Source organism: Diorhabda sublineata, chromosome 11, assembly GCF_026230105.1.
Source record: "Diorhabda sublineata isolate icDioSubl1.1 chromosome 11, icDioSubl1.1, whole genome shotgun sequence".
NCBI classification, from domain to species: Eukaryota; Metazoa; Arthropoda; class Insecta; order Coleoptera; family Chrysomelidae; genus Diorhabda; species Diorhabda sublineata.
This window is the reverse complement of record NC_079484.1, coordinates 253,013-280,934: the sequence shown is the minus strand read 5'-3', so window position 1 is coordinate 280,934 and position 27,922 is coordinate 253,013. Positions and strand designations below refer to the sequence as shown.

Below are 27,922 nucleotides of genomic sequence, written 5' to 3'. Positions count from 1 at the left end.
TCCGACCGAATAAATAATCGATTCGTCGTGCCGTATTTTCATCGAACAATTGCTACGTCGACTGGATTCCGAATTAACGAAAACGAGCCTACTTAGGCGGAGTGAATTCAGCTTCATTGTTACAAGTGCGGTAGTCGTTATAAGTCAACTCGAGAGAAAATGTTCGTAAAAAAAATCACAACAACAACATGTAGTTTAATTATAAGAAGGAAATATTGTTCGGTTAGAAATTTCGAAGATATACCCTCGACTAGAGGACTGCCAATGGTTGGTTCTACTTTTTCATTAGTAATTACGGGGGGGCTTAAGAAACTTCATAAATATATAGATAGACGTCATAAAAAATTAGGCCCTATATTTAGAGATAATGTCGGACCTGTTACTGCTGTATTTTTATCAGATCCTGATGAAATGCGTGCAGTTTTTGCTAAAGAAGGTAAGACACATCAAATATTTTTCATTGACGTTTCACGAATAATCGATTATTAATCGATTCGATTTATATATTAATAACTTTAAAATTATCGTCCAAATAATTATTTTTATTAAAGAAACGATTCTAATAAAAGATATTTTTTATTTATTTATTTATTTAAGTAAAATTTACATAAATCGAAGTTTTCTGATACTTCAAACTTCGTTCGCCATATTGAATAAATGATCGTTAACTGTAATGGCCGAAATCGAATTCTCACAAACAATCGTTTTACGTATAATTACGAAATTATACAAAACGTAATAATTTTGAATGTGAATTTGAGACAAATTATTTTTTTTACATAATTGGTCGATTATTTCTTATCACACCCGAGGTTATTTTAGATAGGATAAGACTTCTAAAGGGTAAAGATATTTTTTTTATGACGATAACGTGATTCTAGAAACGAATATTTTATTCAATAACAATTCAAGCCTACGTATTCTGCTGAAACCGGTAATACTAGATCGATATTGTTTTGGTAATGTTTACAATTTCGAAGTCGACTATGCGTGTAATACAAAAAGAAAATAGCAAATTCAACTTTTTTTTTTAATGTTATTAGATAGAAAAATAAATACGACTTTAGCGACGTTGCCAATTTTATAGCCATAACATCAAATTTTTCCCAATATACAATTTTATTATTAATGACGTTCAAGATATATACAGAGTGTCCTAGTGATACGACGTCGTATTATTACGTACATTAAATATAATATACGAGGTCCGGTTATTAAATAACGAGACTTCTCGCCTAGAGGACGTAATTTTATTGTTAATAAACATTTTCCAAGTATCTAATGACGTTCAAGATATATACAGAGTGTCCTAGTGATACGACGTCGTATTATTACGTACATTAAATATAATATACGAGGTCCGGTTATTAAATAACGAGACTTCGCGCCTAGAGGACGTAATTTTATTGTTAATAAACATTTTCCAAGTATCTAATGACGTTCAAGATATATACAGAGTGTCCTAGTGATACGACGTCGTATTATTACGTACATTAAATATAATATACGAGGTCCGGTTATTAAATAACGAGACTTCGCGCCTAGAGGGCGTAATTTTATTGTTAACAAACATTTTCCAAGTATCTAATGACGTTCAAGATATATACAGAGTGTCCTAGTGATACGACGTCGTATTATTACGTACATTAAATATAATATACGAGGTCCGGTTATTAAATAACGGGATTTCGCGCCTAGAGGGCGTAATTTTATTGTTAATAAACATTTTCCAAGTATCTAATGACGTTCAAGATATATACAGAGTGTCCTAGTGATACGACGTCGTATTATTACGTACATTAAATATAATATACGAGGTCCGGTTATTAAATAACGGGATTTCGCGCCTAGAGGGCGTAATTTTATTGTTAATAAACATTTTCCAAGTATCTAATGACGTTCAAGATATATACAGAGTGTCCTAGTGATACGACGTCGTATTATTACGTACATTAAATAAAATATACGAGGTCCGGTTATTAAATAACGAGACTTCTCGCCTAGAGGGCGTAATTTTATCGTTAATAAACATTTTCCAAGTATCTAATGACGTTCAAGATATATACAGAGTGTCCTAGTGATACGACGTCGTATTATTACGTACATTAAATATAATATACGAGGTCCGGTTATTAAATAACGGGATTTCGCGCCTAGAGGGCGTAATTTTATTGTTAATAAACATTTTCCAAGTATCTAATGACGTTCAAGATATATACAGAGTGTCCTAGTGATACGACGTCGTATTATTACGTACATTAAATAAAATATACGAGGTCCGGTTATTAAATAACGAGACTTCTCGCCTAGAGGGCGTAATTTTATCGTTAATAAACATTTTCCAAGTATCTAATGACGTTCAAGATATATACAGAGTGTCCTAGTGATACGACGTCGTATTATTACGTACATTAAATAAAATATACGAGGTCCGGTTATTAAATAACGGGATTTCGCGCCTAGAGGGCGTAATTTTATTGTTAATAAACATTTTCCAAGTATCTAATGACGTTCAAGATATATACAGAGTGTCCTAGTGATACGACGTCGTATTATTACGTACATTAAATAAAATATACGAGGTCCGGTTATTAAATAACGAGACTTCTCGCCTAGAGGGCGTAATTTTATCGTTAATAAACATTTTCCAAGTATCTAATGACGTTCAAGATATATACAGAGTGTCCTAGTGATACGACGTCGTATTATTACGTACATTAAATATAATATACGAGGTCCGGTTATTAAATAACGGGATTTCGCGCCTAGAGGGCGTAATTTTATTGTTAATAAACATTTTCCAAGTATCTAATGACGTTCAAGATATATACAGAGTGTCCTAGTGATACGACGTCGTATTATTACGTACATTAAATAAAATATACGAGGTCCGGTTATTAAATAACGAGACTTCTCGCCTAGAGGGCGTAATTTTATCGTTAATAAACATTTTCCAAGTATCTAATGACGTTCAAGATATATACAGAGTGTCCTAGTGATACGACGTCGTATTATTACGTACATTAAATAAAATATACGAGGTCCGGTTATTAAATAACGGGATTTCGCGCCTAGAGGGCGTAATTTTATTGTTAATAAACATTTTCCAAGTATCTAATGACGTTCAAGATATATACAGAGTGTCCTAGTGATACGACGTCGTATTATTACGTACATTAAATAAAATATACGAGGTCCGGTTATTAAATAACGGGATTTCGCGCCTAGAGGGCGTAATTTTATTGTTAATAAACATTTTCCAAGTATCTAATGACGTTCAAGATATATACAGAGTGTCCTAGTGATACGACGTCGTATTATTACGTACATTAAATAAAATATACGAGGTCCGGTTATTAAATAACGGGATTTCGCGCCTAGAGGGCGTAATTTTATTGTTAATAAACATTTTCCAAGTATCTAATGACGTTCAAGATATATACAGAGTGTCCTAGTGATACGACGTCGTATTATTACGTACATTAAATAAAATATACGAGGTCCGGTTATTAAATAACGAGACTTCGCGCCTAGAGGGCGTAATTTTATTGTTAATAAACATTTTCCAAGTATCTAATGACGTTCAAGATATATACAGAGTGTCCTAGTGATACGACGTCGTATTATTACGTACATTAAATAAAATATACGAGGTCCGGTTATTAAATAACGGGATTTCGCGCCTAGAGGGCGTAATTTTATTGTTAATAAACATTTTCCAAGTATCTAATGACGTTCAAGATATATACAGAGTGTCCTAGTGATACGACGTCGTATTATTACGTACATTAAATATAATATACGAGGTCCGGTTATTAAATAACGAGACTTCGCGCCTAGAGGGCGTAATTTTATTGTTAACAAACATTTTCCAAGTATCTAATGACGTTCAAGATATATACAGAGTGTCCTAGTGATACGACGTCGTATTATTACGTACATTAAATATAATATACGAGGTCCGGTTATTAAATAACGGGATTTCGCGCCTAGAGGGCGTAATTTTATTGTTAATAAACATTTTCCAAGTATCTAATGACGTTCAAGATATATACAGAGTGTCCTAGTGATACGACGTCGTATTATTACGTACATTAAATATAATATACGAGGTCCGGTTATTAAATAACGGGATTTCGCGCCTAGAGGGCGTAATTTTATTGTTAATAAACATTTTCCAAGTATCTAATGACGTTCAAGATATATACAGAGTGTCCTAGTGATACGACGTCGTATTATTACGTACATTAAATAAAATATACGAGGTCCGGTTATTAAATAACGAGACTTCTCGCCTAGAGGGCGTAATTTTATCGTTAATAAACATTTTCCAAGTATCTAATGACGTTCAAGATATATACAGAGTGTCCTAGTGATACGACGTCGTATTATTACGTACATTAAATATAATATACGAGGTCCGGTTATTAAATAACGGGATTTCGCGCCTAGAGGGCGTAATTTTATTGTTAATAAACATTTTCCAAGTATCTAATGACGTTCAAGATATATACAGAGTGTCCTAGTGATACGACGTCGTATTATTACGTACATTAAATAAAATATACGAGGTCCGGTTATTAAATAACGAGACTTCTCGCCTAGAGGGCGTAATTTTATCGTTAATAAACATTTTCCAAGTATCTAATGACGTTCAAGATATATACAGAGTGTCCTAGTGATACGACGTCGTATTATTACGTACATTAAATAAAATATACGAGGTCCGGTTATTAAATAACGGGATTTCGCGCCTAGAGGGCGTAATTTTATTGTTAATAAACATTTTCCAAGTATCTAATGACGTTCAAGATATATACAGAGTGTCCTAGTGATACGACGTCGTATTATTACGTACATTAAATAAAATATACGAGGTCCGGTTATTAAATAACGAGACTTCTCGCCTAGAGGGCGTAATTTTATCGTTAATAAACATTTTCCAAGTATCTAATGACGTTCAAGATATATACAGAGTGTCCTAGTGATACGACGTCGTATTATTACGTACATTAAATATAATATACGAGGTCCGGTTATTAAATAACGGGATTTCGCGCCTAGAGGGCGTAATTTTATTGTTAATAAACATTTTCCAAGTATCTAATGACGTTCAAGATATATACAGAGTGTCCTAGTGATACGACGTCGTATTATTACGTACATTAAATAAAATATACGAGGTCCGGTTATTAAATAACGAGACTTCTCGCCTAGAGGGCGTAATTTTATCGTTAATAAACATTTTCCAAGTATCTAATGACGTTCAAGATATATACAGAGTGTCCTAGTGATACGACGTCGTATTATTACGTACATTAAATAAAATATACGAGGTCCGGTTATTAAATAACGGGATTTCGCGCCTAGAGGGCGTAATTTTATTGTTAATAAACATTTTCCAAGTATCTAATGACGTTCAAGATATATACAGAGTGTCCTAGTGATACGACGTCGTATTATTACGTACATTAAATAAAATATACGAGGTCCGGTTATTAAATAACGGGATTTCGCGCCTAGAGGGCGTAATTTTATTGTTAATAAACATTTTCCAAGTATCTAATGACGTTCAAGATATATACAGAGTGTCCTAGTGATACGACGTCGTATTATTACGTACATTAAATAAAATATACGAGGTCCGGTTATTAAATAACGGGATTTCGCGCCTAGAGGGCGTAATTTTATTGTTAATAAACATTTTCCAAGTATCTAATGACGTTCAAGATATATACAGAGTGTCCTAGTGATACGACGTCGTATTATTACGTACATTAAATAAAATATACGAGGTCCGGTTATTAAATAACGAGACTTCGCGCCTAGAGGGCGTAATTTTATTGTTAATAAACATTTTCCAAGTATCTAATGACGTTCAAGATATATACAGAGTGTCCTAGTGATACGACGTCGTATTATTACGTACATTAAATAAAATATACGAGGTCCGGTTATTAAATAACGAGACTTCTCGCCTAGAGGGCGTAATTTTATCGTTAATAAACATTTTCCAAGTATCTAATGACGTTCAAGATATATACAGAGTGTCCTAGTGATACGACGTCGTATTATTACGTACATTAAATATAATATACGAGGTCCGGTTATTAAATAACGAGACTTCTCGCCTAGAGGGCGTAATTTTATCGTTAATAAACATTTTCCAAGTATCTAATGACGTTCAAGATATATACAGAGTGTCCTAGTGATACGACGTCGTATTATTACGTACATTAAATATAATATACGAGGTCCGGTTATTAAATAACGGGATTTCGCGCCTAGAGGGCGTAATTTTATTGTTAATAAACATTTTCCAAGTATCTAATGACGTTCAAGATATATACAGAGTGTCCTAGTGATACGACGTCGTATTATTACGTACATTAAATAAAATATACGAGGTCCGGTTATTAAATAACGGGATTTCGCGCCTAGAGGGCGTAATTTTATTGTTAATAAACATTTTCCAAGTATCTAATGACGTTCAAGATATATACAGAGTGTCCTAGTGATACGACGTCGTATTATTACGTACATTAAATAAAATATACGAGGTCCGGTTATTAAATAACGAGACTTCTCGCCTAGAGGGCGTAATTTTATCGTTAATAAACATTTTCCAAGTATCTAATGACGTTCAAGATATATACAGAGTGTCCTAGTGATACGACGTCGTATTATTACGTACATTAAATAAAATATACGAGGTCCGGTTATTAAATAACGAGACTTCTCGCCTAGAGGGCGTAATTTTATCGTTAATAAACATTTTCCAAGTATCTAATGACGTTCAAGATATATACAGAGTGTCCTAGTGATACGACGTCGTATTATTACGTACATTAAATATAATATACGAGGTCCGGTTATTAAATAACGAGACTTCTCGCCTAGAGGGCGTAATTTTATCGTTAATAAACATTTTCCAAGTATCTAATGACGTTCAAGATATATACAGAGTGTCCTAGTGATACGACGTCGTATTATTACGTACATTAAATATAATATACGAGGTCCGGTTATTAAATAACGGGATTTCGCGCCTAGAGGGCGTAATTTTATTGTTAATAAACATTTTCCAAGTATCTAATGACGTTCAAGATATATACAGAGTGTCCTAGTGATACGACGTCGTATTATTACGTACATTAAATAAAATATACGAGGTCCGGTTATTAAATAACGAGACTTCGCGCCTAGAGGGCGTATTAATGTCAAATTTCTCGTTAAATCGAAAAAAAACTCCGATTCAGTGCTATAAATTGTCGCAAGAGGCCTATGGGGGCAATTCTCTATGTCGTGGGCGTGTTTTTGAGTAGTGTAAACGCTTTAGTGATGGCACTGAAGATGATCTTCAGCCAGGTCGCTCCGTGACTGTTTAAACTACGGAAACAATGAACAAAATCAACCGAATCAACAGTTCAGATCAAAAAGTGTCTGGATTTGACACCAATGCGCAATTTTCGGTAGTAAAATTGAATAATTTACAAACGTCGTGAGTTTGACAAATGACGTATGTCACGATTGACGCGTCATCTGTCAAAAACAGTGTTGCCAAAATAATAGTAGTACTTATATTGTTATTTGTTACAGGAAAATATCCAAAACTTACGAAACCGACATCGTGGTTGTTGTATAACGAAAAAAACAATTATTCTCGCGGATTATTTTTCATGGAGGGCGAGGAATGGCGCCATTTCAGGAGGATAATGAACAGATTATTATTAAAAGGAGATTTTTCGTGGATAGAAACGTCTTGCGACGCGGCCACTAATTTATTGATAGATCGGATAAATCCGAACGAGGAATTTAAAAATTTAGAAGCCGAATTATACAAATGGTCTTTGGAGGTGATGGTGTCCGTATTAATAGGCGGCGATAATTATAAACGACGTTACGAAGAAATAGAAAATTTAATGGATCGATTATCGTCGACGGTAAATTTAATATTCAAACGCACCTCCGAGTTGCAATTGATCCCGGCGGAATTGGCTCTAAAATTGAATTTGAAACGTTGGCGGAATTTCGAGGAATCCGTAAAACGTTCGTTAAATTTAGCGAACGATCTGATCGATCGCATCAGAAACGAAAACGACGGATTAATAAACAAAATGAAACGGGAAAATATAAACAACAAAGATTTAGATCGGATAATAATCGATTTGATTATAAGCGCCGGCGACACCACGTCCTACACCATGATCTGGATACTGTTTCTGATGGCGAAACATAAAAATCACCAAACGAAATTGAGACAAACCCTCCGATCTGATCCGAAAACGAATTATGCGAAAAATATAGTGAGGGAATCGTTGAGATTGTACCCGGTGGCACCGTTTCTAACCAGAGTCCTGCCGGAGGACGCCGTCATCTGCGGTTACAACGTACCCGCCGGTACCACGGTGGTGATGTCCGTTTATACGAGCGGACGGAACGGAAAATACTTCAAACGCCCCGACGTCTTTTTACCGGAGCGATGGGATCGGGGTGGAATGAACGATTCGTCGGTCCGACAAGCTAGTTTACCATTCAGTATGGGTCCTAGGTCGTGCGTCGGGAAAAAAATCGCCGAAATTCAATTGACCGTTACGCTTTCGAAACTAATCGAAAATTTTAATATCGATATCGTTAACGACGAAGAAATCGATGATGTACTCGTGATGGTACCGCAACCGTCTAAACCGTTGAGGCTTATTTTCAGAAATATCACTTAATATGTCAAATTTAAAACGAGGGCGACGTTGTCGGACTTTGAAAACTGTACGGGAATCGAGGAAACGCGATTGAGGTTATGTTGATGAAATATGGCTGTTAAATAACGAAACTGCGTATGTAGAGGACGTTTTAGACGTTTAGTATATGGAAATCTTGTTTACGGACGTCCCGAAAGGCAATGTAATTGTAAAAAACTCTATTTTCCAGCTCTAAATACTAAAAATTACATTTTATCGTTAATTTGCTAAGTCCGGACCGTATAAGTCACGCAGAGCTGCTGCGTCGAATATCCTTTAGCTCGCGTAAATAAGATTTTAACTCCCGTGGTTTCCGAAGTTTCCACGATAGATTCGAATCGTTCGTTGAAGGTTATGACAGCGAGAAACGTGACCGGTTTCAACCGGTTTCGGTTCGAAATGCTTCGTCCAGATTAACGAATTTTAAGTTTATATTTGAATCTCCCTCGTATAATAATACACACGGGGCTGTAAATATTTAGTAAATTGCGCTCAAATTTCAACTTTTTCTTCTTCTTTGATTTAATAACGTCTGCAAATTTGATATTTTTCGGTTTTAAATCGTCGTTCTGCGTTAGTTTTTAGCGTTTTTCAAAATTGTGCTCTTTATGATTGTTTTAACGACTTTATTTACCCGATTTTCACGGTTTTATACATAGATCTGAATTGTGTAATGTTTTACTACTTTTAAATAACAAAATTGTACCTGCGCATTCACCAAATATGAAAAATTGTTTGTACGTATTTAAAAAAAATAACGGATATTACAAATACTCAAATTTCGAATGAATGAATTTTTTACTATTTATACAGGTTGTCCCACGACGAGTTAAAACTATCCGTATATATGGGAAAATACTTATAGTAGAATCGTGAAAATTTGTACGTTTGGGTTTTAGGATACGATCTTTTTAACTAAAATATTTTTAAAGATGGCCGACTTCCGGTTCTACCGGAAATCGACTGTAACTTCGTTATTTTAAATAAAACACCCTGTATATTAATACATTTTTAAAATCTACGTCAAATTTTAGTAAATTTTTGTCTAAAAACTTTTTTCGAAAAATGCGTATTTTTCGAGTTATTAATTTTTTTGTAAAAAATTTGACCCTTATAAATTATTTATTTACTAAGACACCCTTAAAGATATGAAAATTTTTCTTGTTCGGTTGTTTTAAGCAAGGTCAGACGTATTAAAATCTGTGTCGAAAAATTTTTCATTTTATACGGGGTGTGTATAAAAAGTAATCAAAGTTTAACTTTTAAAATATCAAATTCCTTCATTTTTTTAAATAGAACCACCCGGTTTTTTCTATTTTAATGCGTTCGGGGGTAAAAAATAAGGCAAATTCAGTATAATTTCCTATACCTCACCCTTATTCAACCACCCTGTATATAAATTTAAAAGTAGACATCGATATAAGCTAAATAAAATTTATAAAAAACTTCGTAGCGTCGATTTTTGTACAAACGTAAATATATAAATAAAATATGATAATTTAATGTTTGCTTACCTTTAAAAACCTTCCCGAAGCATCCTTCCCCGACTTCTTTCAGAAACGAAAGCGTTTCTTTTTTCAAAATCGGTACTCCGGTTGCAGAACAAGCGGAATATTGTGGATTCGGCGCGTACCTTTCAGGTACTAAAAAACTGTGTTTTAAACTAATCGGTGAAGTCTGAAAATCATTTCGTATAAATAATTTGATAAATTATTGAAAATCTACGAGGTCCGGCTATAAAAGCTGTGTCAGATTTGAGATTAATACGCCCTCTAGGCGCCAAGTCTCGTTATTTAATAACCAGACCTCGTAATATCAACTTGAAACAACCTTGAATGATTTTTGGTAACTTTCTGTAGTAAGTTGGTGGTACTGAATGACAGTTTCGTTTTGACAGTTGACTGATCATGTTTGAGGATGTTTTAATTATAAATAATAAGTTTACTCACGGCTTCGGTCCTTTTTCGCATTTTTCTCCTTACGAATAATACCAGGATCAACAATAATATCCCACATATTAAAACGGTCAGAGGAATTAAGTAGATTTGATAACTGGAATAACCAGAAGTGACAGCGGCGGATCTGTCATCCTAAAATAAGTTCGAGTACAAAATTTAACCAAACAAAAGGTATTCCGTTAATAATATTTCGAATTTTTCGTATTCTATTCGATTTACTTGGGCTTACTTGTAGGGTTAACGCTGATTTAGGGGTGGTTGTTAATGGAATGTGGTTTTCGTGTGAAGCAATCGGTTGAACCGGTATCCTACCCGAACTTTCATCAACTGAAACGAAAATAAAATAAAATGAACAAAGAAAACACCACAAGTACCTGGTCTGACTTAGAGATGGAGGTAGATGCTTGTATTAGAAAGTAGCGAAGTTTAGACGAGACTGTACGTCCTACGAAGCCCAACAACTCATCGGTCGATCAAATGAGATGAAGATTCCGGAAATTTTGTGAGATTATCAATAAATTATCGATTAATATCCTTATTTTTATTGTTTTTTTTTTAATATACGTCTATTAATTCTTGTAATTATTCATTAATAGACGTTTTCAATGTACAAATTTGGTTTTTGTATACAAAGTATCCATTACATCATTAAGAGATACTCTAAAAATTATTTATTTGTCTTAATTCGACGTAATTCCAACCCATAAATTCACGGTATATATATATATATATATACGTAATGAAAACAAACTGAGAACTTAACAAAACAATGGATCAAATTTAATTTCTGTCACTATAAAAAGAACAAATACGGCGGTAAACACCTGGCGGATTCAACGCTGTTGTACATCACCAATGACAATTAAAGTAAATAAACTTGTTTACGAAACGTTCATTCTAGTTATTTTTGTATCCTTTTAACTTTCCTAGTTTTGGAAATTCGGTAAAAATCGTGCCGAATCTCCATTAATAATTTATGCTACTTAAGTACGTCAAAATCTGACGTTTGGTTATCAAAAATCTGACGTTTAGTTGTCAAAAATCTGACGTTTACTTTAGTTATCAAAATCCTGATGTTTAGTTATCAAAATCTGACGTTTGGTTATCAAAATCTGACGTTTGGTTATCAAAAATCTGACGTTCACTTTAGTTATCAAAATCTGACGTTTGGTTATCAAAAATCTGACGTTTAGTTGTCAAAAATCTGACGTTTACTTTAGTTATCAAAATCCTGATGTTTAGTTATCAAAATCTGACGTTTAGTTATCAAAATCTGACGTTTGGTTATCAAAATCTGACGTTTGGTTATCAAAAATCTGACGTTTAGTTGTCAAAAATCTGACGTTTACTTTAGTTATCAAAATCCTGATGTTTAGTTATCAAAATCTGACGTTTGGTTATCAAAATCTGACGTTTGGTTATCAAAAATCTGACGTTTAGTTGTCAAAAATCTGACGTTTACTTTAGTTATCAAAATCCTGACGTTTGGTTATCAAAATCTGACGTTTGGTTATCAAAAATCTGACGTTTAGTTGTCAAAAATCTGACGTTTACTTTAGTTATCAAAATCCTGATGTTTAGTTATCAAAATCTGACGTTTGGTTATCAAAATCTGACGTTTGGTTATCAAAAATCTGACGTTCACTTTAGTTATCAAAATCTGACGTTTGGTTATCAAAATCTGACGTTTGGTTATCAAAATCTGACGTTTAGTTGTCAAAAATCTGACGTTTACTTTAGTTATCAAAATCCTGATGTTTAGTTATCAAAATCTGACGTTTAGTTATCAAAATCTGACGTTTGGTTATCAAAATCTGACGTTTGGTTATCAAAAATCTGACGTTTGGTTATCAAAAATCTGACGTTTACTTTAGTTATCAAAATCTGACGTTTGGTTATCAAAATCTGACGTTCACTTTAGTTATCAAAATCTGACGTTTGGTTATCAAAATCTGACGTTTGGTTATCAAAAATCTGACGTTTAGTTGTCAAAAATCTGACGTTTACTTTAGTTATCAAAATCCTGATGTTTAGTTATCAAAATCTGACGTTTAGTTATCAAAATCTGACGTTTGGTTATCAAAATCTGACGTTTGGTTATCAAAAATCTGACGTTTGGTTATCAAAAATCTGACGTTTACTTTAGTTATCAAAATCCTGATGTTTAGTTATCAAAATCTGACGTTTGGTTATCAAAATCTGACGTTTGGTTATCAAAAATCTGACGTTCATTTTAGTTATCAAAATCTGACGTTTGGTTATCAAAATCTGACGTTTGGTTATCAAAAATCTGACGTTTACTTTAGTTATCAAAATCTGACGTTTGGTTATCAAAATCTGACGTTTGGTTATCAAAATCTGACGTTTGGTTATCAAAAATCTGACGTTTACTTTAGTTATCAAAATCCTGATGTTTAGTTATCAAAATCTGACGTTTGGTTATCAAAATCTGACGTTTGGTTATCAAAAATCTGACGTTCACTTTAGTTATCAAAATCTGACGTTTGGTTATCAAAATCTGACGTTTGGTTATCAAAAATCTGACGTTTACTTTAGTTATCAAAATCTGACGTTTGGTTATCAAAAATCTGACGTTTAGTTGTCAAAAATCTGACGTTTACTTTAGTTATCAAAATCTGACGTTTAGTTGTCAAAAATCTGACGTTTAGTTATCAAAAATCTAACGTTTAGTTGTAAAAAAACTGACGTTTAGTTTAGTTATCAAAATCTGACGTTTAGTTGTCAAAAACTGACGTTTAGTTATCAAAATCTGACGTTTAGTTGTCAAAAATCTGACGTTTACTTTAGTTATCAAAATCTGACGTTTGGTTATCAAAAATCTGACGTTTGGTTATCAAAATCTGACGTTTGGTTATCAAAAATCTGACGTTTACTTTAGTTATCAAAATCCTGATGTTTAGTTATCAAAATCTGACGTTTGGTTATCAAAATCTGACGTTTGGTTATCAAAAATCTGACGTTCACTTTAGTTATCAAAATCCTGATGTTTAGTTATCAAAATCTGACGTTTGGTTATCAAAATCTGACGTTTGGTTATCAAAAATCTGACGTTCACTTTAGTTATCAAAATCTGACGTTTGGTTATCAAAAATCTGACGTTTGGTTATCAAAATCTGACGTTTGGTTATCAAAAATCTGACGTTTACTTTAGTTATCAAAATCCTGATGTTTAGTTATCAAAATCTGACGTTTGGTTATCAAAATCTGACGTTTGGTTATCAAAAATCTGACGTTCACTTTAGTTATCAAAATCTGACGTTTGGTTATCAAAAATCTGACGTTTGGTTATCAAAATCTGACGTTTGGTTATCAAAAATCTGACGTTTACTTTAGTTATCAAAATCCTGATGTTTAGTTATCAAAATCTGACGTTTGGTTATCAAAATCTGACGTTTGGTTATCAAAAATCTGACGTTCACTTTAGTTATCAAAATCCTGATGTTTAGTTATCAAAATCTGACGTTTGGTTATCAAAATCTGACGTTTGGTTATCAAAAATCTGACGTTCACTTTAGTTATCAAAATCTGACGTTTGGTTATCAAAAATCTGACGTTTGGTTATCAAAATCTGACGTTTGGTTATCAAAAATCTGACGTTTACTTTAGTTATCAAAATCCTGATGTTTAGTTATCAAAATCTGACGTTTGGTTATCAAAATCTGACGTTTGGTTATCAAAAATCTGACGTTCACTTTAGTTATCAAAATCTGACGTTTGGTTATCAAAAATCTGACGTTTAGTTGTCAAAAATCTGACGTTCACTTTAGTTATCAAAATCTGACGTTTGGTTATCAAAATCTGACGTTTGGTTATCAAAAATCTGACGTTTACTTTAGTTATCAAAATCTGACGTTTGGTTATCAAAAACTGACGTTTAGTTGTCAAAAATCTGACGTTTACTTTAGTTATCAAAATCTGACGTTTAGTTGTCAAAAATCTGACGTTTAGTTATCAAAAATCTAACGTTTAGTTGTAAAAAAACTGACGTTTAGTTTAGTTATCAAAATCTGACGTTTAGTTGTCAAAAACTGACGTTTAGTTATCAAAATCTGACGTTTAGTTGTCAAAAATCTGACGTTTACTTTAGTTATCAAAATCTGACGTTTAGTTGTAAAAAATCTGAAAATCGTCCAAAAAGATTGTGACAAACGATGAACTAGAAACTAAAGTTTGTATGGGTCTTTAAAGACGCACCAAATCCACCCAAAATGGTTAGCATTAGACATGTCAATACCGGTCCATTAGAAACGCCAAATTCTGAATGGTACACCAAATAATTTGCGTTTCACACATCCAATGAGGATTTTCTTTGCTCCAATATCCACAGATCTATTTTTTTTTACAAATTAGCTCAGTTATAACGTTACAAATATCTAAAATAGTTACGCAATTTTCTTCTTTTAATTTTACACAAAAAGATTAGCTTGTGGGAACGCACACACTCGCATATCTGTCGATGTCAATGACATTTGACATTGACAGATTCGTGATTTGTTTGTGACTCCGCTGTCAGCGCCATAAAAAACTCGAAACTTGATTAGTAACTATTATCGTTTTAAAAGGTCGTTGTGGTACTTACCGTCCGAAGGGCTGTTTCCAGAAGCGACTACCTTTCTTGGACATGTCCCATCGGAGAAGGGCGGTTGGGAATCGTGGGTACATATACAAGTATGGGTTTGATTTGGTAATTGTTTACAGGCGACGTCTCCCACGCACGATTTGGTAGTACAAGCTCCGGGATTAACGATTTCTATGCGTCCTGGACAGAAATTTTTATGAATAATTTAAAATAACGGTAATTTGTGAAACACACATTGAAAATACGGTTTATTATCGGGCGTTTTCGGACCGGGAATAACAAAATAGGTCTGTTTGTATTGAAATAAGACTTCCAAGTATTTCTCATTAGCGATATACACGCCGTATTTATTAATTATAAGGCAATATGTTTATTCGTATCAGATCCAACCGCCAATTTATTATGTTAACCATAAACAACTGGCCTCTTACAACGAGGTTCCGAGCCATTCGTAAAACGATTTTTTTACGTTATTATTTATTTTTTTTTTTTTTGAATCCGCAATGTTAATAGACGTTATCGAGAAAGTAAAAAAAACCAAAATTGCCGTTGGAAAAGTATGAATCGATGTAATAAATAAAAAAAAAAGTGAATAAAACTCAAAATTTCCGTTATTTTCGATCTACCAACTTTTTGAAATGTACCAAATGAAATAATTGTTACGTAAACTTGGAATAATTTAGTAGTTTAAATAATAATAAATAAATTGTATTTTGACAATATCAATGGATTGGTTATGTTTATAATTAATATATAACGTTTATGGAGAAAGTTTATCTTCGAGTTGAAAGACCTTATTAAAAATCTTTTTTCGTATTTCATATTTAAAGATGGAAACTAATTATAAATAATTAGAACGTACAGTGGAATTCGAAAAAAAGAAAAAATAGAGTTGCGACGATAAAAAATTGGTTTTAAATATTGATTTAACTAATTTATACGGGGTGATTGTTGTCTTTCAATAATTCGTTTTCTCAAAAAAAGTACTGAAGGGGTACTACAAATATAATTAGTCCAGTCAAATTAGACTAAAAAATAACATTAATTCCCGTCGAGTTGAAAATCAGTAAAATTGTTTAGGATACGATTGAAAATAAAATTTGAATGTTACCAATTATTACAGTGTGTGGAAAAAATTTTATTCAAGGTCAAAGATAAAAGAAACGAGTTTTTCACGATTATCAGCAAAACAGTGAGTTTTATCATGAAAATACCTCAGACGAAAATTGTAGATCGTAAAATTATCTACAAAAAACGTATCAATAGTTTTTTTCTTACGAGTTACCTTTTCTGAGATATTACGATCAATAATGTCAAATGTCAAAAAAATGAGTTTTTCGTAATTTTCAGCACAACTATGAGTTTTATCAAAAAAATACCTCAGACGAAAATTGTAGATCATGAAATTATCTACAAAAAACGTATGAATACTGTTTTTCCTACGAGTTACCGTTTCTGAGATATAACGATCAATAATGTCAAATGTCAAAAAAATGAGTTTTTCGCAATTTTCAGCAAAACTGAGTTTTATCAAAAAAATACCTTAGACGAAAATTGTATATCGTAAAATTATCTACAAAAACGTATCGATACTTTTTTTCCTACGAGTTACCGTTTCTGAGATATAACGATCAATGTCAAATGTCAAAAAAAATGGGTTTTTCGCAATTTTTAACAAAATGTTAAGTTTTATCAAAAAAATACATCAGACGAAAATTGTAGATCGTAAAATTATCTACAAAAACGTATTGATACTTTTTTTCGTACGAGTTACCGTTTCTGAGATATAACGATCAATGTCAAATGTCAAAAAAATGAGTTTTTCGCAATTTTCAGCAAAACTGTGAGTTTTATCAAAAAAATACCTTAGAGGAAAATTGTAGATCGTAAAATTATCTACAAAAACGTATTGATACTTTTTTTCCTAGGAGTTACCGTTTCTGTTATATAACGATCAATGTCAAATGTCAAAAAAATGAGTTTTTCGCAATTTTCAGCAAAACTGTGAGTTTTATCAAAAAAATACCTCAGACGAAAATTATGGATCACAAAATTATCTACAAAAACGTATCGATACTTTTTTTCCTACGAGTTACCGTTTCTGAGATATAACGATCAATGTCAAATGTCAAAAAAAATGGGTTTTTCGCAATTTTTAACAAAATGTTAAGTTTTATCAAAAAAATACATCAGACGAAAATTGTAGATCGTAAAATTATCTACAAAAACGTATTGATACTTTTTTTCGTACGAGTTACCGTTTCTGAGATATAACGATCAAGTCAAATGTCAAAAAAAATGAGTTTTTCGCAATTTTTAACAAAATGGTAAGTTTTATCAAAAAAATATTCAGACGAAAATTGTAGATCATAAAATTATCTACAAAAAACGTATCAATAATTTTTTTCCTACGAGTTACCGTTTCTGAGATATAGCGAATCAAAAAGTTATAATGTTTCAAATTTACTATCTTATTTAATGGCTGTAATGATTGCACGAGAAATACCAAACTGCAGAATAAAATCGTTGAACATCTTTGTCAATTGAGGATATATTTGATGAACTTATGACAGTTCCAATCAGTCATCAGAAATTTCTTACAAACACACTACAAATCTCGGTTCATTTCAATGTTGTAAGAAAAGTTTTGAATCAATATATCTCAGAAACGGTAACTCGTACGAAAAAAAGTATCGATACGTTTTTGTAGATAATTTTACGATCTACAATTTTCGTCTGAGGTATTTTTTTGATAAAACTTACCATTTTGTTAAAAATTGCGAAAAACTCATTTTTTTGACATTTGACATTGATCGTTATATCTCAGAAACGGTAACTCGTACGAAAAAAAGTATTGTAACGTTTTTTGTAGATAATTTTACGATCTACAATTTTCATCTGAGGTATTTTTTTGATAAAACTCACCATTTGCCTGGAAATTGCGAAAAACACAATTTTTTTTTTACTTTTAACCTTCATTATATCTCAGAAACGATGACTAGTGGGGAAAAAAGTATTAATACGTTTTTTGTAGATAATTTCATGATCTACAATTTTTATCTAAGATATTTTTAAGATAAAATTCACCATTTCACTGAAAATTGCGAAAAACTCATTTTTTGGACCTGTGATTTTTTTGATTTAGACTTTTACAATTTTTTGAATCATTATATCTCAGAAACGGTAACTCGTAGGAAAAAAAGTATTAATACGTTTTTTGTAGATAATTTCATGATCTACAATTTTTATCTAAGATATTTTTAAGATACAATTCACCATTTCACTGAAAATTGCGAAAAACTCATTTTTTGGACCTGTGATTTTTTTGATTTAGACTTTTACAATTTTTTGAATCATTATATCTCAGAAACGGTAACTCGTACGAAAAAAAGTATTGATACGTTTTTTGTAGATTATTTCATGATCTACAATTTTCGTCTGATGTATTTTTATGATAAAACTCACCGTTTTGCTGAAAATTACGAAAAACTCATTTTTTTGACCTGTGTTTTTTACTTTTACAATTTTTTGAATCATTATATCTCAGAAACGGTAACTCGTACGAAAAAAAGTATCGATACGTTTTTTGTAGATAATTTTATGACCTACAATTTTCGTCTGAAGTATTTTTATGATAAAGCTACATTAGGTTTTGGTTTTTTGCAAAATTTTGCAAATCCAGTAATCGGAAATTCGGTTTTCCGCGATTTCCGTCTACGGTTTCGAGTCGATTTGTTATTTACTACCAAAAATTTCTTTTTTTCATAACAAAAAAAGTCCGTGGAATCCACGTGTGGGCTTTATTTATTGAAGGCTAACTCGTAAATTTAAACTGTCGAATAAATAGTCTGGGTAAATAGGAAATGCTCCCTATTTACTTTATCCGTTGTTAGAATTTATTTTTTATTCTAATTCTAAGTTGGCATTCCGTCATATACAACAATGGTTTTGTAAAAACGATCTGTTTATATACCGTTAACTAAAATAGCTACGCCAGTTGTATTTAATCACTTGTCGAATATTCAAACATTTACAAATCTTTACTCATTAACACAAATTAACAAACAACTGTGAATTTGTTTCCGTACGTCGTGTTTTTATTTCTGATAAATAACAACTTTGGCAACACCGACATTCACGTTATTAAAAACAATCTAACTGTCAACTGTCACTTTAACTTTCTTCCTTTTCAGTCAATCGTTTTGATCGTCTTTTGTTTACAACAAATACTAAACAACATGGCGTCTTCAAACCTTGTCGAGCAACTACCGCCGTCACTAGGTAAATACGACAAAAATGACTACGCTGTTTGACGTAAATCAGCTGTTTACTTCCATGATTGAAATTTATTAGAAAAAAGTTTGTTATTGGGCTTAAAAATGTCAATACTGTGATGGAATTGGGCGAATAAGAAAAGCGTATTCGTGTGTACACCGTTGCCAAACGTAAATCGTTGTAAAAGATCGTTTTTTTTTTTAATTTTTTTTTTATTTTCGGTACGTGTGAAGGACATTTAATTGCGCCTGGATATATTTGAAGTAGATAAGATACGCGTGCAGCCAGAATTACCTTATGGTTTATTAAGTTTACATAGCAAAATATAAAAATATTGATTAACTCCAATGATAAATAATTTTTCGCAATATAATTTCGCATTATAATCAGAGCGATGTACAAGGTTACGGGTTTACTATATTCCTATAATTCTGATAAAATATTTCAATTAACAGGAGGCGGTTTTGAGTGGTTGCCATAAAACAAACACCATTTGGGCAATTAAAACGTTTCGTTTTCGAAAAATCCGACGGTTTATTAACTAAAACATATTGTTGATGCTTCTAAAGATAATTTTTTGTAACTAAGGGACGTTGGAATTAATTTTGTACGCTAGTCCTGGTGAAAATTTGGAATTGAACTCGTCTTAACCTTTTCTACCCCATTTCGATATGTGAAAATAACTCTTAGGGGTAAAAATTACGTAAACTACGGTTTTTAGAACTTTTCAACCCTCTTTGATGTATTGCGTACCTCATAAAGAGATGATAATCTGTATTAAATCGAATATTTCGTATTAATAACTTTCAGCCCCTAAAAATCATCCCTTGTTTCGAAAAAAATGTATTTTTGAAAGGGCAACGTTTAAAGGGTTCGAAAATGGTACCTGTCATATAGTAGGGCAAGTTTCGTAAGGTCGTATCTCAGTTATTTTATAAGTTAGAGAAAATTTAAAAAAAAGGAAAATGTTTGTTTGAAAAAATACTAACTTTTTGTTCTTTACTAATTTTTACGTATATCCTATATTTTATTGGGAATTTTGGAAAAAAGAAATTTTTAAAAATTTATGTAATTTACAAATCGATTTTATTTCGGCCATAACTCTCTTAGTTTTCATGCTAGAGGGATGTACTAACCCTTATTTCGAAGCTTTTTAAAAGCACTTTAAAAAAGATTCTATGCAATTTTCACGAAAAATTGATAGTTTTTCCGTTATCGACTTTTAATTTTAAAAAAATTCCGTTCGAATAATGTAATTTACAAATCGATTTTATTTCGGCCATAACTCTCTCAGTTTTCATACTAGAGGGATGTACTAACCCTTATTTCGAAGCTTTTTAAAAGCACTTTAAAAAAGATTCTATGCAATTTTCACGAAAAATTGATAGTTTTTCCGTTATCGACTTTTAATTTTAAAAAAATTCCGTTCGAATAATGTAATTTACAAATCGATTTTATTTCGGCCATAACTCTCTCAGTTTTCATACTAGAGGGATGTACTAACCCTTATTTCGAAGCTTTTTAAAAGCACTTTAAATAAGATTCCATGCAATTTTCACGAAAAATTGATAGTTTTTCCGTTATCGACTTTTAATTTTAAAAAAATTCCGTTCGAATAATGTAATTTACAAATCGATTTTATTTCGGCCATAACTCTCTTAGTTTTCATGCTAGAGGGATGTACTAACCCTTATTTCGAAGCTTTTTAAAAGCACTTTAAATAAGATTCCATGCAATTTTCACGAAAAATTGATAGTTTTTCCGTTATCGACTTTTAATTTTAAAAAAATTCCGTTCGAATAATGTAATTTACAAATCGATTTTATTTCGGCCATAACTCTCTCAGTTTTCATACTAGAGGGATGTACTAACCCTTATTTTGAAGCTTTTTAAAAGTACTTTAAAAAAGATCCTATGGAATTTTCACGAAAAATTGACAGTTTTTCCGTTAATGACTTATAATTTCAAAAAATTTCGTTCGAATAATGTAATTTACAAATCGATTTTATTTCGGCCATAACTCTCTCAGTTTTCATGCTAGAGGGATGTACTAACCCTTATTTCGAAGCTTTTTAAAAGCACTTTAAAAAAGATCCTATGGAATTTTCACGAAAAATTGATAGTTTTTCCGTTATCGACTTTTAATTTTAAAAAAATTTCGTTCGAATAATGTAATTTACAAATCGATTTTATTTCGGCCATAACTCTCTTAGTTTTCATGCTAAAGGGGTGTACTAACCCTTATTTCGAAGCTTTTTAAAAGCACTTTAAAAAAGATTCTATGCAATTTTCACGAAAAATTGATAGTTTTTCCGTTATCGACTTTTAATTTTAAAAAAATTTCGTTCGAATAATGTAATTTACAAATCGATTTTATTTCGGCCATAACTCTCTCAGTTTTCATACTAGAGGGATGTACTAACCCTTATTTCGAAGCTTTTTAAAAGTACTTTAAAAAAGATCCTATGGAATTTTCACGAAAAATTGACAATTTTTCCGTTAATGACTTATAATTTCAAAAAATTTCGTTCGAATAATGTAATTTACAAATCGATTTTATTTCGGCCATAACTCTCTCAGTTTTCATACTAGAGGGATGTACTAACCCTTATTTCGAAGCTTTTTAAAAGCACTTTAAAAAAGATCCTATGGAATTTTCACGAAAAATTGATAGTTTTTCCGTTATCGACTTTTAATTTTAAAAAAATTTCGTTCGAATAATGTAATTTACAAATCGATTTTATTTCGGCCATAACTCTCTCAGTTTTCATGCTAGAGGGATGTACTAACCCTTATTTCGAAGCTTTTTAAAAGTACTTTAAAAAAGATCCTATGGAATTTTCACGAAAAATTGATAGTTTTTCCGTTAACGACTTTTAAAAAAATTTCGTTCGAATAATACATTCAATCTTCAATAAATCATAACTCGGTTTGTATTAGGTCTCAAAACAATTTAAAAGCATCAATCTCTTCGTTATTTTATAACCTTTATTACTGCTCTTCACACTTTTTCTGATAAAATCAATAGTTTTCGAGTTATTCGTGGGAAATCATTTAAAAACGAAAAATTACGATTTTGTTTAGTTTCGCATTAAAAATTTGGTTCTCCAGTTCCTTAAGAGCCGACAGATCCTGATATTTTTATTCAACAAAATCCACCTTGGCTATTTCAACACCAATTTTCTTTTTTTTTTTTTTTAAAAAAAAAGTTAAGTATAGGATCAATATTATTATAAGATGACGTCCAAAAGATGAGGTACATATTGCACTCGTTAGTACCTGCCAACTCCTTATGACACCTAGCACATGTCGTAGATAAAACAGGACCGTAATTTTACAATTAGTTTTTTTTAATCTTCAAAATTGTGTGTTAAGAAACTAAATTTTACTCTGGATGATAATCTGAATCTTTTATTGGATTATTTAGCTCGGAATAATGCAAAACGTGTCTGTTTATGTCTTGGGTCTAATTGTAATATTGTCTGTACTAAAAACAGAGTATAAAACACTTTGGAATCCATCTGAACCGACGACTAACCTCGAAGATTTACTTACTAAACAATAGAAAGCGATTACTGATTAATACGTCGAAAATTCGTACTAACAATCCACAATTATTTGTTAAGTGTTGTTATCTATCGTTTTTCCAGACGACAATGGCGATGTTGTACACATACGAACGTTTTTCAACAGTCTAAACGTCAAATCAATGTATCGGTAACTGAGGATTTCTTCTTTACCGACACGTCAAAAATGAATACTAGATTAACGTTGTTTTGGAAGTAGCTCAATCGGTATGGAAAATTGGTTGAAACGCTTTCAGAAATGAATTATTTATATTTATAAAGCAAATTTTTAGATTACCTATTACATAATATTGAGTGAAAGGTTATTTGATTCTTCCGAAAACTGCAGTAATTTGAAACGTCATTCGAGATAAGAAACCTTAGAATTTTCCATGATTCATTTATTAAAAGTTTCGAATTTTCCCATATCTAATTCAACTTGTGGAATCCTTTGAAACGTCGATTATTAGGGTGAAGTGGAGAAAAAATGCAAAAAAGAAAACAAAAATTTCGTCGTATTCTATTCGTTGTTGTAACGTTACAAATTACAAAAAAGAAATAATTATAATTATTAAAGTATTATACACACAGAAAAATGTTGGAGAATTAGACCGAAATTGAAATAACCATAAAATTTGTTTTAATTATTTATTATTTCATCAAGAAACTGTGAATAATAAGTAAATTTCAAAATTTTGTTACGAAATGATAAAATAAGTCGTGTAACTGACACACAGATGGCGCTGCTATCGTCGAATCCATATGACGTTTATGAAGTACCAACTTTTAAAAAACTATGTGTCAAATTTCATGACATTTCGATTGGTAATAAAAAAATGACAGCCATTTAAATCAAGCTACTTTTGTTATTTTCAAAACAATTATCGTTTCTACCCCTGAAGACCGAAACTGATCGAATTATTGGGGTTGTTGTCACGTTATGATCGTTTCTACCCCTAAATATCGAAACTGATCGAATTATTGGGGTCGTTGTCACGTTATGATCGTTTCTACCCCTAAATATCGAAACTGATCGAATTATTGGGGTCGTTGTCGTATTTTACGATCGTTTCTACCCCTGAAGACCGAAATTGATCGAGTTATTGGGGTTGTTGTCACGTTATGATCGTTTCTACCCCTAAATATCGAAACTGATCGAATTATTGGGGTCGTTGTCGTATTTTATGATCGTTTCTACCCCTGAAGACCGAAATTGATCGAATAATTGGGGTTGTTGTCACGTTATGATCGTTTCTACCCCTAAATATCGAAACTGATCGAATTATTGGGGTCGTTGTCGTATTTTACGATCGTTTCTACCCCTGAAGACCGAAATTGATCGAATAATTGGGGTTGTTGTCACGTTATGATCGTTTCTACCCCTAGATATCGAAACTGATCGAATTATTGGGGTCGTTGTCGTATTTTACGATCGTTTCTACCCCTGAAGACCGAAATTGATCGAGTTATTGGGGTTGTTGTCACGTTATGATCGTTTCTACCCCTAAATATCGAAACTGATCGAATTATTGGGGTCGTTGTCGTATTTTATGATCGTTTCTACCCCTGAAGACCGAAATTGATCGAGTTATTGGGGTTGTTGTCACGTTATGATCGTTTCTACCCCTAGATATCGAAACTGATCGAATTATTGGGGTCGTTGTCGTATTTTATGATCGTTTCTACCCCTGAAGACCGAAATTGATCGAGTTATTGGGGTTGTTGTCACGTTATGATCGTTTCTACCCCTAGATATCGAAACTGATCGAATTATTGGGGTCGTTGTCGTATTTTACGATCGTTTCTACCCCTGAAGACCGAAATTGATCGAGTTATTGGGGTTGTTGTCACGTTATGATCGTTTCTACCCCTAAATATCGAAACTGATCGAATTATTGGGGTCGTTGTCGTATTTTATGATCGTTTCTACCCCTGGAGATCGACATTTATCGAGTTATTGGGGTTGTTGTCACGTTATGATCGTTTCTACCCCTAAATATCGAAACTGATCGAATTATTGGGGTCGTTGTCGTATTTTATGATCGTTTCTACCCCTGAAGACCGAAATTGATCGAATAATTGGGGTTGTTGTCACGTTATGATCGTTTCTACCCCTAAATATCGAAACTGATCGAATTATTGGGGTCGTTGTCGTATTTTACGATCGTTTCTACCCCTGAAGACCGAAATTGATCGAATAATTGGGGTTGTTGTCACGTTATGATCGTTTCTACCCCTAAATATCGAAACTGATCGAATTATTGGGGTCGTTGTCGTATTTTACGATCGTTTCTACCCCTGAAGACCGAAATTGATCGAATAATTGGGGTTGTTGTCACGTTATGATCGTTTCTACCCCTAAATATCGAAACTGATCGAATTATTGGGGTCGTTGTCGTATTTTACGATCGTTTCTACCCCTGAAGACCGAAATTGATCGAATAATTGGGGTTGTTGTCACGTTATGATCGTTTCTACCCCTAAATATCGAAACTGATCGAATTATTGGGGTCGTTGTCGTATTTTATGATCGTTTCTACCCCTGAAGACCGAAATTGATCGAATAATTGGGGTTGTTGTCACGTTATGATCGTTTCTACCCCTAGATATCGAAACTGATCGAATTATTGGGGTCGTTGTCGTATTTTACGATCGTTTCTACCCCTGAAGACCGAAATTGATCGAATAATTGGGGTTGTTGTCACGTTATGATCGTTTCTACCCCTAAATATCGAAACTGATCGAATTATTGGGGTCGTTGTCGTATTTTACGATCGTTTCTACCCCTGAAGACCGAAATTGATCGAATAATTGGGGTTGTTGTCACGTTATGATCGTTTCTACCCCTAAATATCGAAACTGATCGAATTATTGGGGTCGTTGTCGTATTTTATGATCGTTTCTACCCCTGAAGACCGAAATTGATCGAATAATTGGGGTTGTTGTCACGTTATGATCGTTTCTACCCCTAGATATCGAAACTGATCGAATTATTGGGGTCGTTGTCGTATTTTATGATCGTTTCTACCCCTGAAGACCGAAATTGATCGAATAATTGGGGTTGTTGCCACGTTATGATCGTTTCTACCCCTAAATATCGAAACTGATCGAATTATTGGGGTCGTTGTCGTATTTTACGATCGTTTCTACCCCTGAAGACCGAAATTGATCGAATAATTGGGGTTGTTGCCACGTTATGATCGTTTCTACCCCTAAATATCGAAACTGATCGAATTATTGGGGTCGTTGTCGTATTTTATGATCGTTTCTACCCCTGGAGATCGACATTTATCGAGTTATTGGGGTTGTTGTCACGTTATGATCGTTTCTACCCCTAAATATCGAAACTGATCGAATTATTGGGGTCGTTGTCGTATTTTACGATCGTTTCTACCCCTGGAGATCGACATTTATCGAGTTATTGGGGTTGTTGTCACGTTATGATCGTTTCTACCCCTAAATATCGAAACTGATCGAATTATTGGGGTCGTTGTCGTATTTTACGATCGTTTCTACCCCTGAAGACCGAAATTGATCGAGTTATTGGGGTTGTTGTCACGTTATGATCGTTTCTACCCCTAAATATCGAAACTGATCGAATTATTGGGGTCGTTGTCGTATTTTATGATCGTTTCTACCCCTGGAGATCGACATTTATCGAGTTATTGGGGTTGTTGTCACGTTATGATCGTTTCTACCCCTAAATATCGAAACTGATCGAATTATTGGGGTCGTTGTCGTATTTTATGATCGTTTCTACCCCTGAAGACCGAAACTGATCGAGTTATTGGGGTTGTTGTCACGTTATGATCGTTTCTACCCCTAAATATCGAAACTGATCGAATTATTGGGGTCGTTGTCGTATTTTATGATCGTTTCTACCCTTGGAGATCGAAATTTATCGAGTTATTGGGGTTGTTGTCACGTTATGATCGTTTCTACCCCTGGAAACCGACCCTTCGATTATTTGAGCTAAAATTTTCACTAAATTATGTTCAAAATGTCGTTTTTAGGTTAATATGCACAATCGGTGATTCCCCAAAACTCGAGTTTATATTTATTTAATATGTTAATTTTATATTTTTAGGTTAGGGTAGTCGAAATATATTTTAAATTTTATCTTAACCCCGGTACACCGTCCGATAACTTCGGGGCGTTTATCATAACAAAAACAAATTTTGTCAAATAATATTTATATAACGAAATTACTAATTTTCTTGTTATTTTTATAATTACTCGATTTTATTCAAATCGTTTGTTGTTATTAGTTATGATAAAATGTGTACAAGTTAATTATCGAGATATATTTTATCTAAAAGTCGTTAAATAATAAATATTCAAATGTCGTAAATACTTTTTATTGTTGATTAACAAAGTCCGATGTATTTATGGAAAATTTCCATAAATATAAATTAGTTTAGAAACTAATTTTAAATACTTTCCGTTTTTTATCCATTCGATTTTCGATTAATTACGTTTTTCATTCTTATTTCTATTTATTTACGGATCGGTATATTAGCGATATACCTCAAGGTCAAGGTCACGAGTCAAAATAACGAAACGCGCCATTCAGATATGTATAGGTTGAATCAGGTGATTGTTGATCTTAATCAGATTCGATTCGTCGCGTTCAGTTATCGATAAAAATACAATTTTTCGTTCGCCTCGTACTATTAATACCTTTTTTTTGTTATATCGCTTTTTTTATCGACTCGAGAATCGATTATTTAGTTACAACTTGTTCGGGTCTCGATAAGAAAAAAATGATTAATGAAGTCTGAAGAT

At 32.6% G+C, this 27,922-nt stretch overlaps 2 protein-coding genes across 2 annotated transcripts in view; one reads left to right on the top strand and one right to left on the bottom strand.

The window, feature by feature from the left end:
- LOC130450150 (BDNF/NT-3 growth factors receptor-like) overlaps window positions 1-27,922 on the bottom strand; it is a 50,539-nt gene that overhangs the window by 3,579 nt on the left and 19,038 nt on the right. Inside the window, exons 2-5 of the mRNA XM_056788357.1 lie at window positions 15,297-15,476; window positions 10,926-11,023; window positions 10,688-10,828; window positions 10,253-10,415 (exon numbers count right to left, since the gene is read on the bottom strand). Coding sequence (XP_056644335.1) covers window positions 10,253-10,415; window positions 10,688-10,828; window positions 10,926-11,023; window positions 15,297-15,476 — 582 coding nt within the window. The remainder of the gene's footprint in view (window positions 1-10,252; window positions 10,416-10,687; window positions 10,829-10,925; window positions 11,024-15,296; window positions 15,477-27,922) is intronic.
- LOC130450151 (cytochrome P450 315a1, mitochondrial) lies at window positions 48-10,241 on the top strand. Its single transcript, XM_056788358.1, has 2 exons — window positions 48-436; window positions 7,600-10,241. The coding sequence occupies exons 1-2, from the start codon at window positions 160-162 to the stop codon at window positions 8,718-8,720; spliced, it is 1,398 nt and encodes a 465-aa protein (XP_056644336.1). The 5' UTR covers window positions 48-159; the 3' UTR covers window positions 8,721-10,241.

What these genes read in the sequence shown, in the direction of transcription:
- LOC130450151 (XM_056788358.1), top strand. Translation starts at nt 160, where the DNA reads ATGTTCGTAAAAAAAATCACAACAACAACATGTAGTTTAATTATAAGA. An exon ending in TGCAGTTTTTGCTAAAGAAG is followed by an intron (nt 437 to 7,599) that starts GTAAGACACATC and finishes TATTTGTTACAG; the next exon opens with GAAAATATCCAAAACTTACG.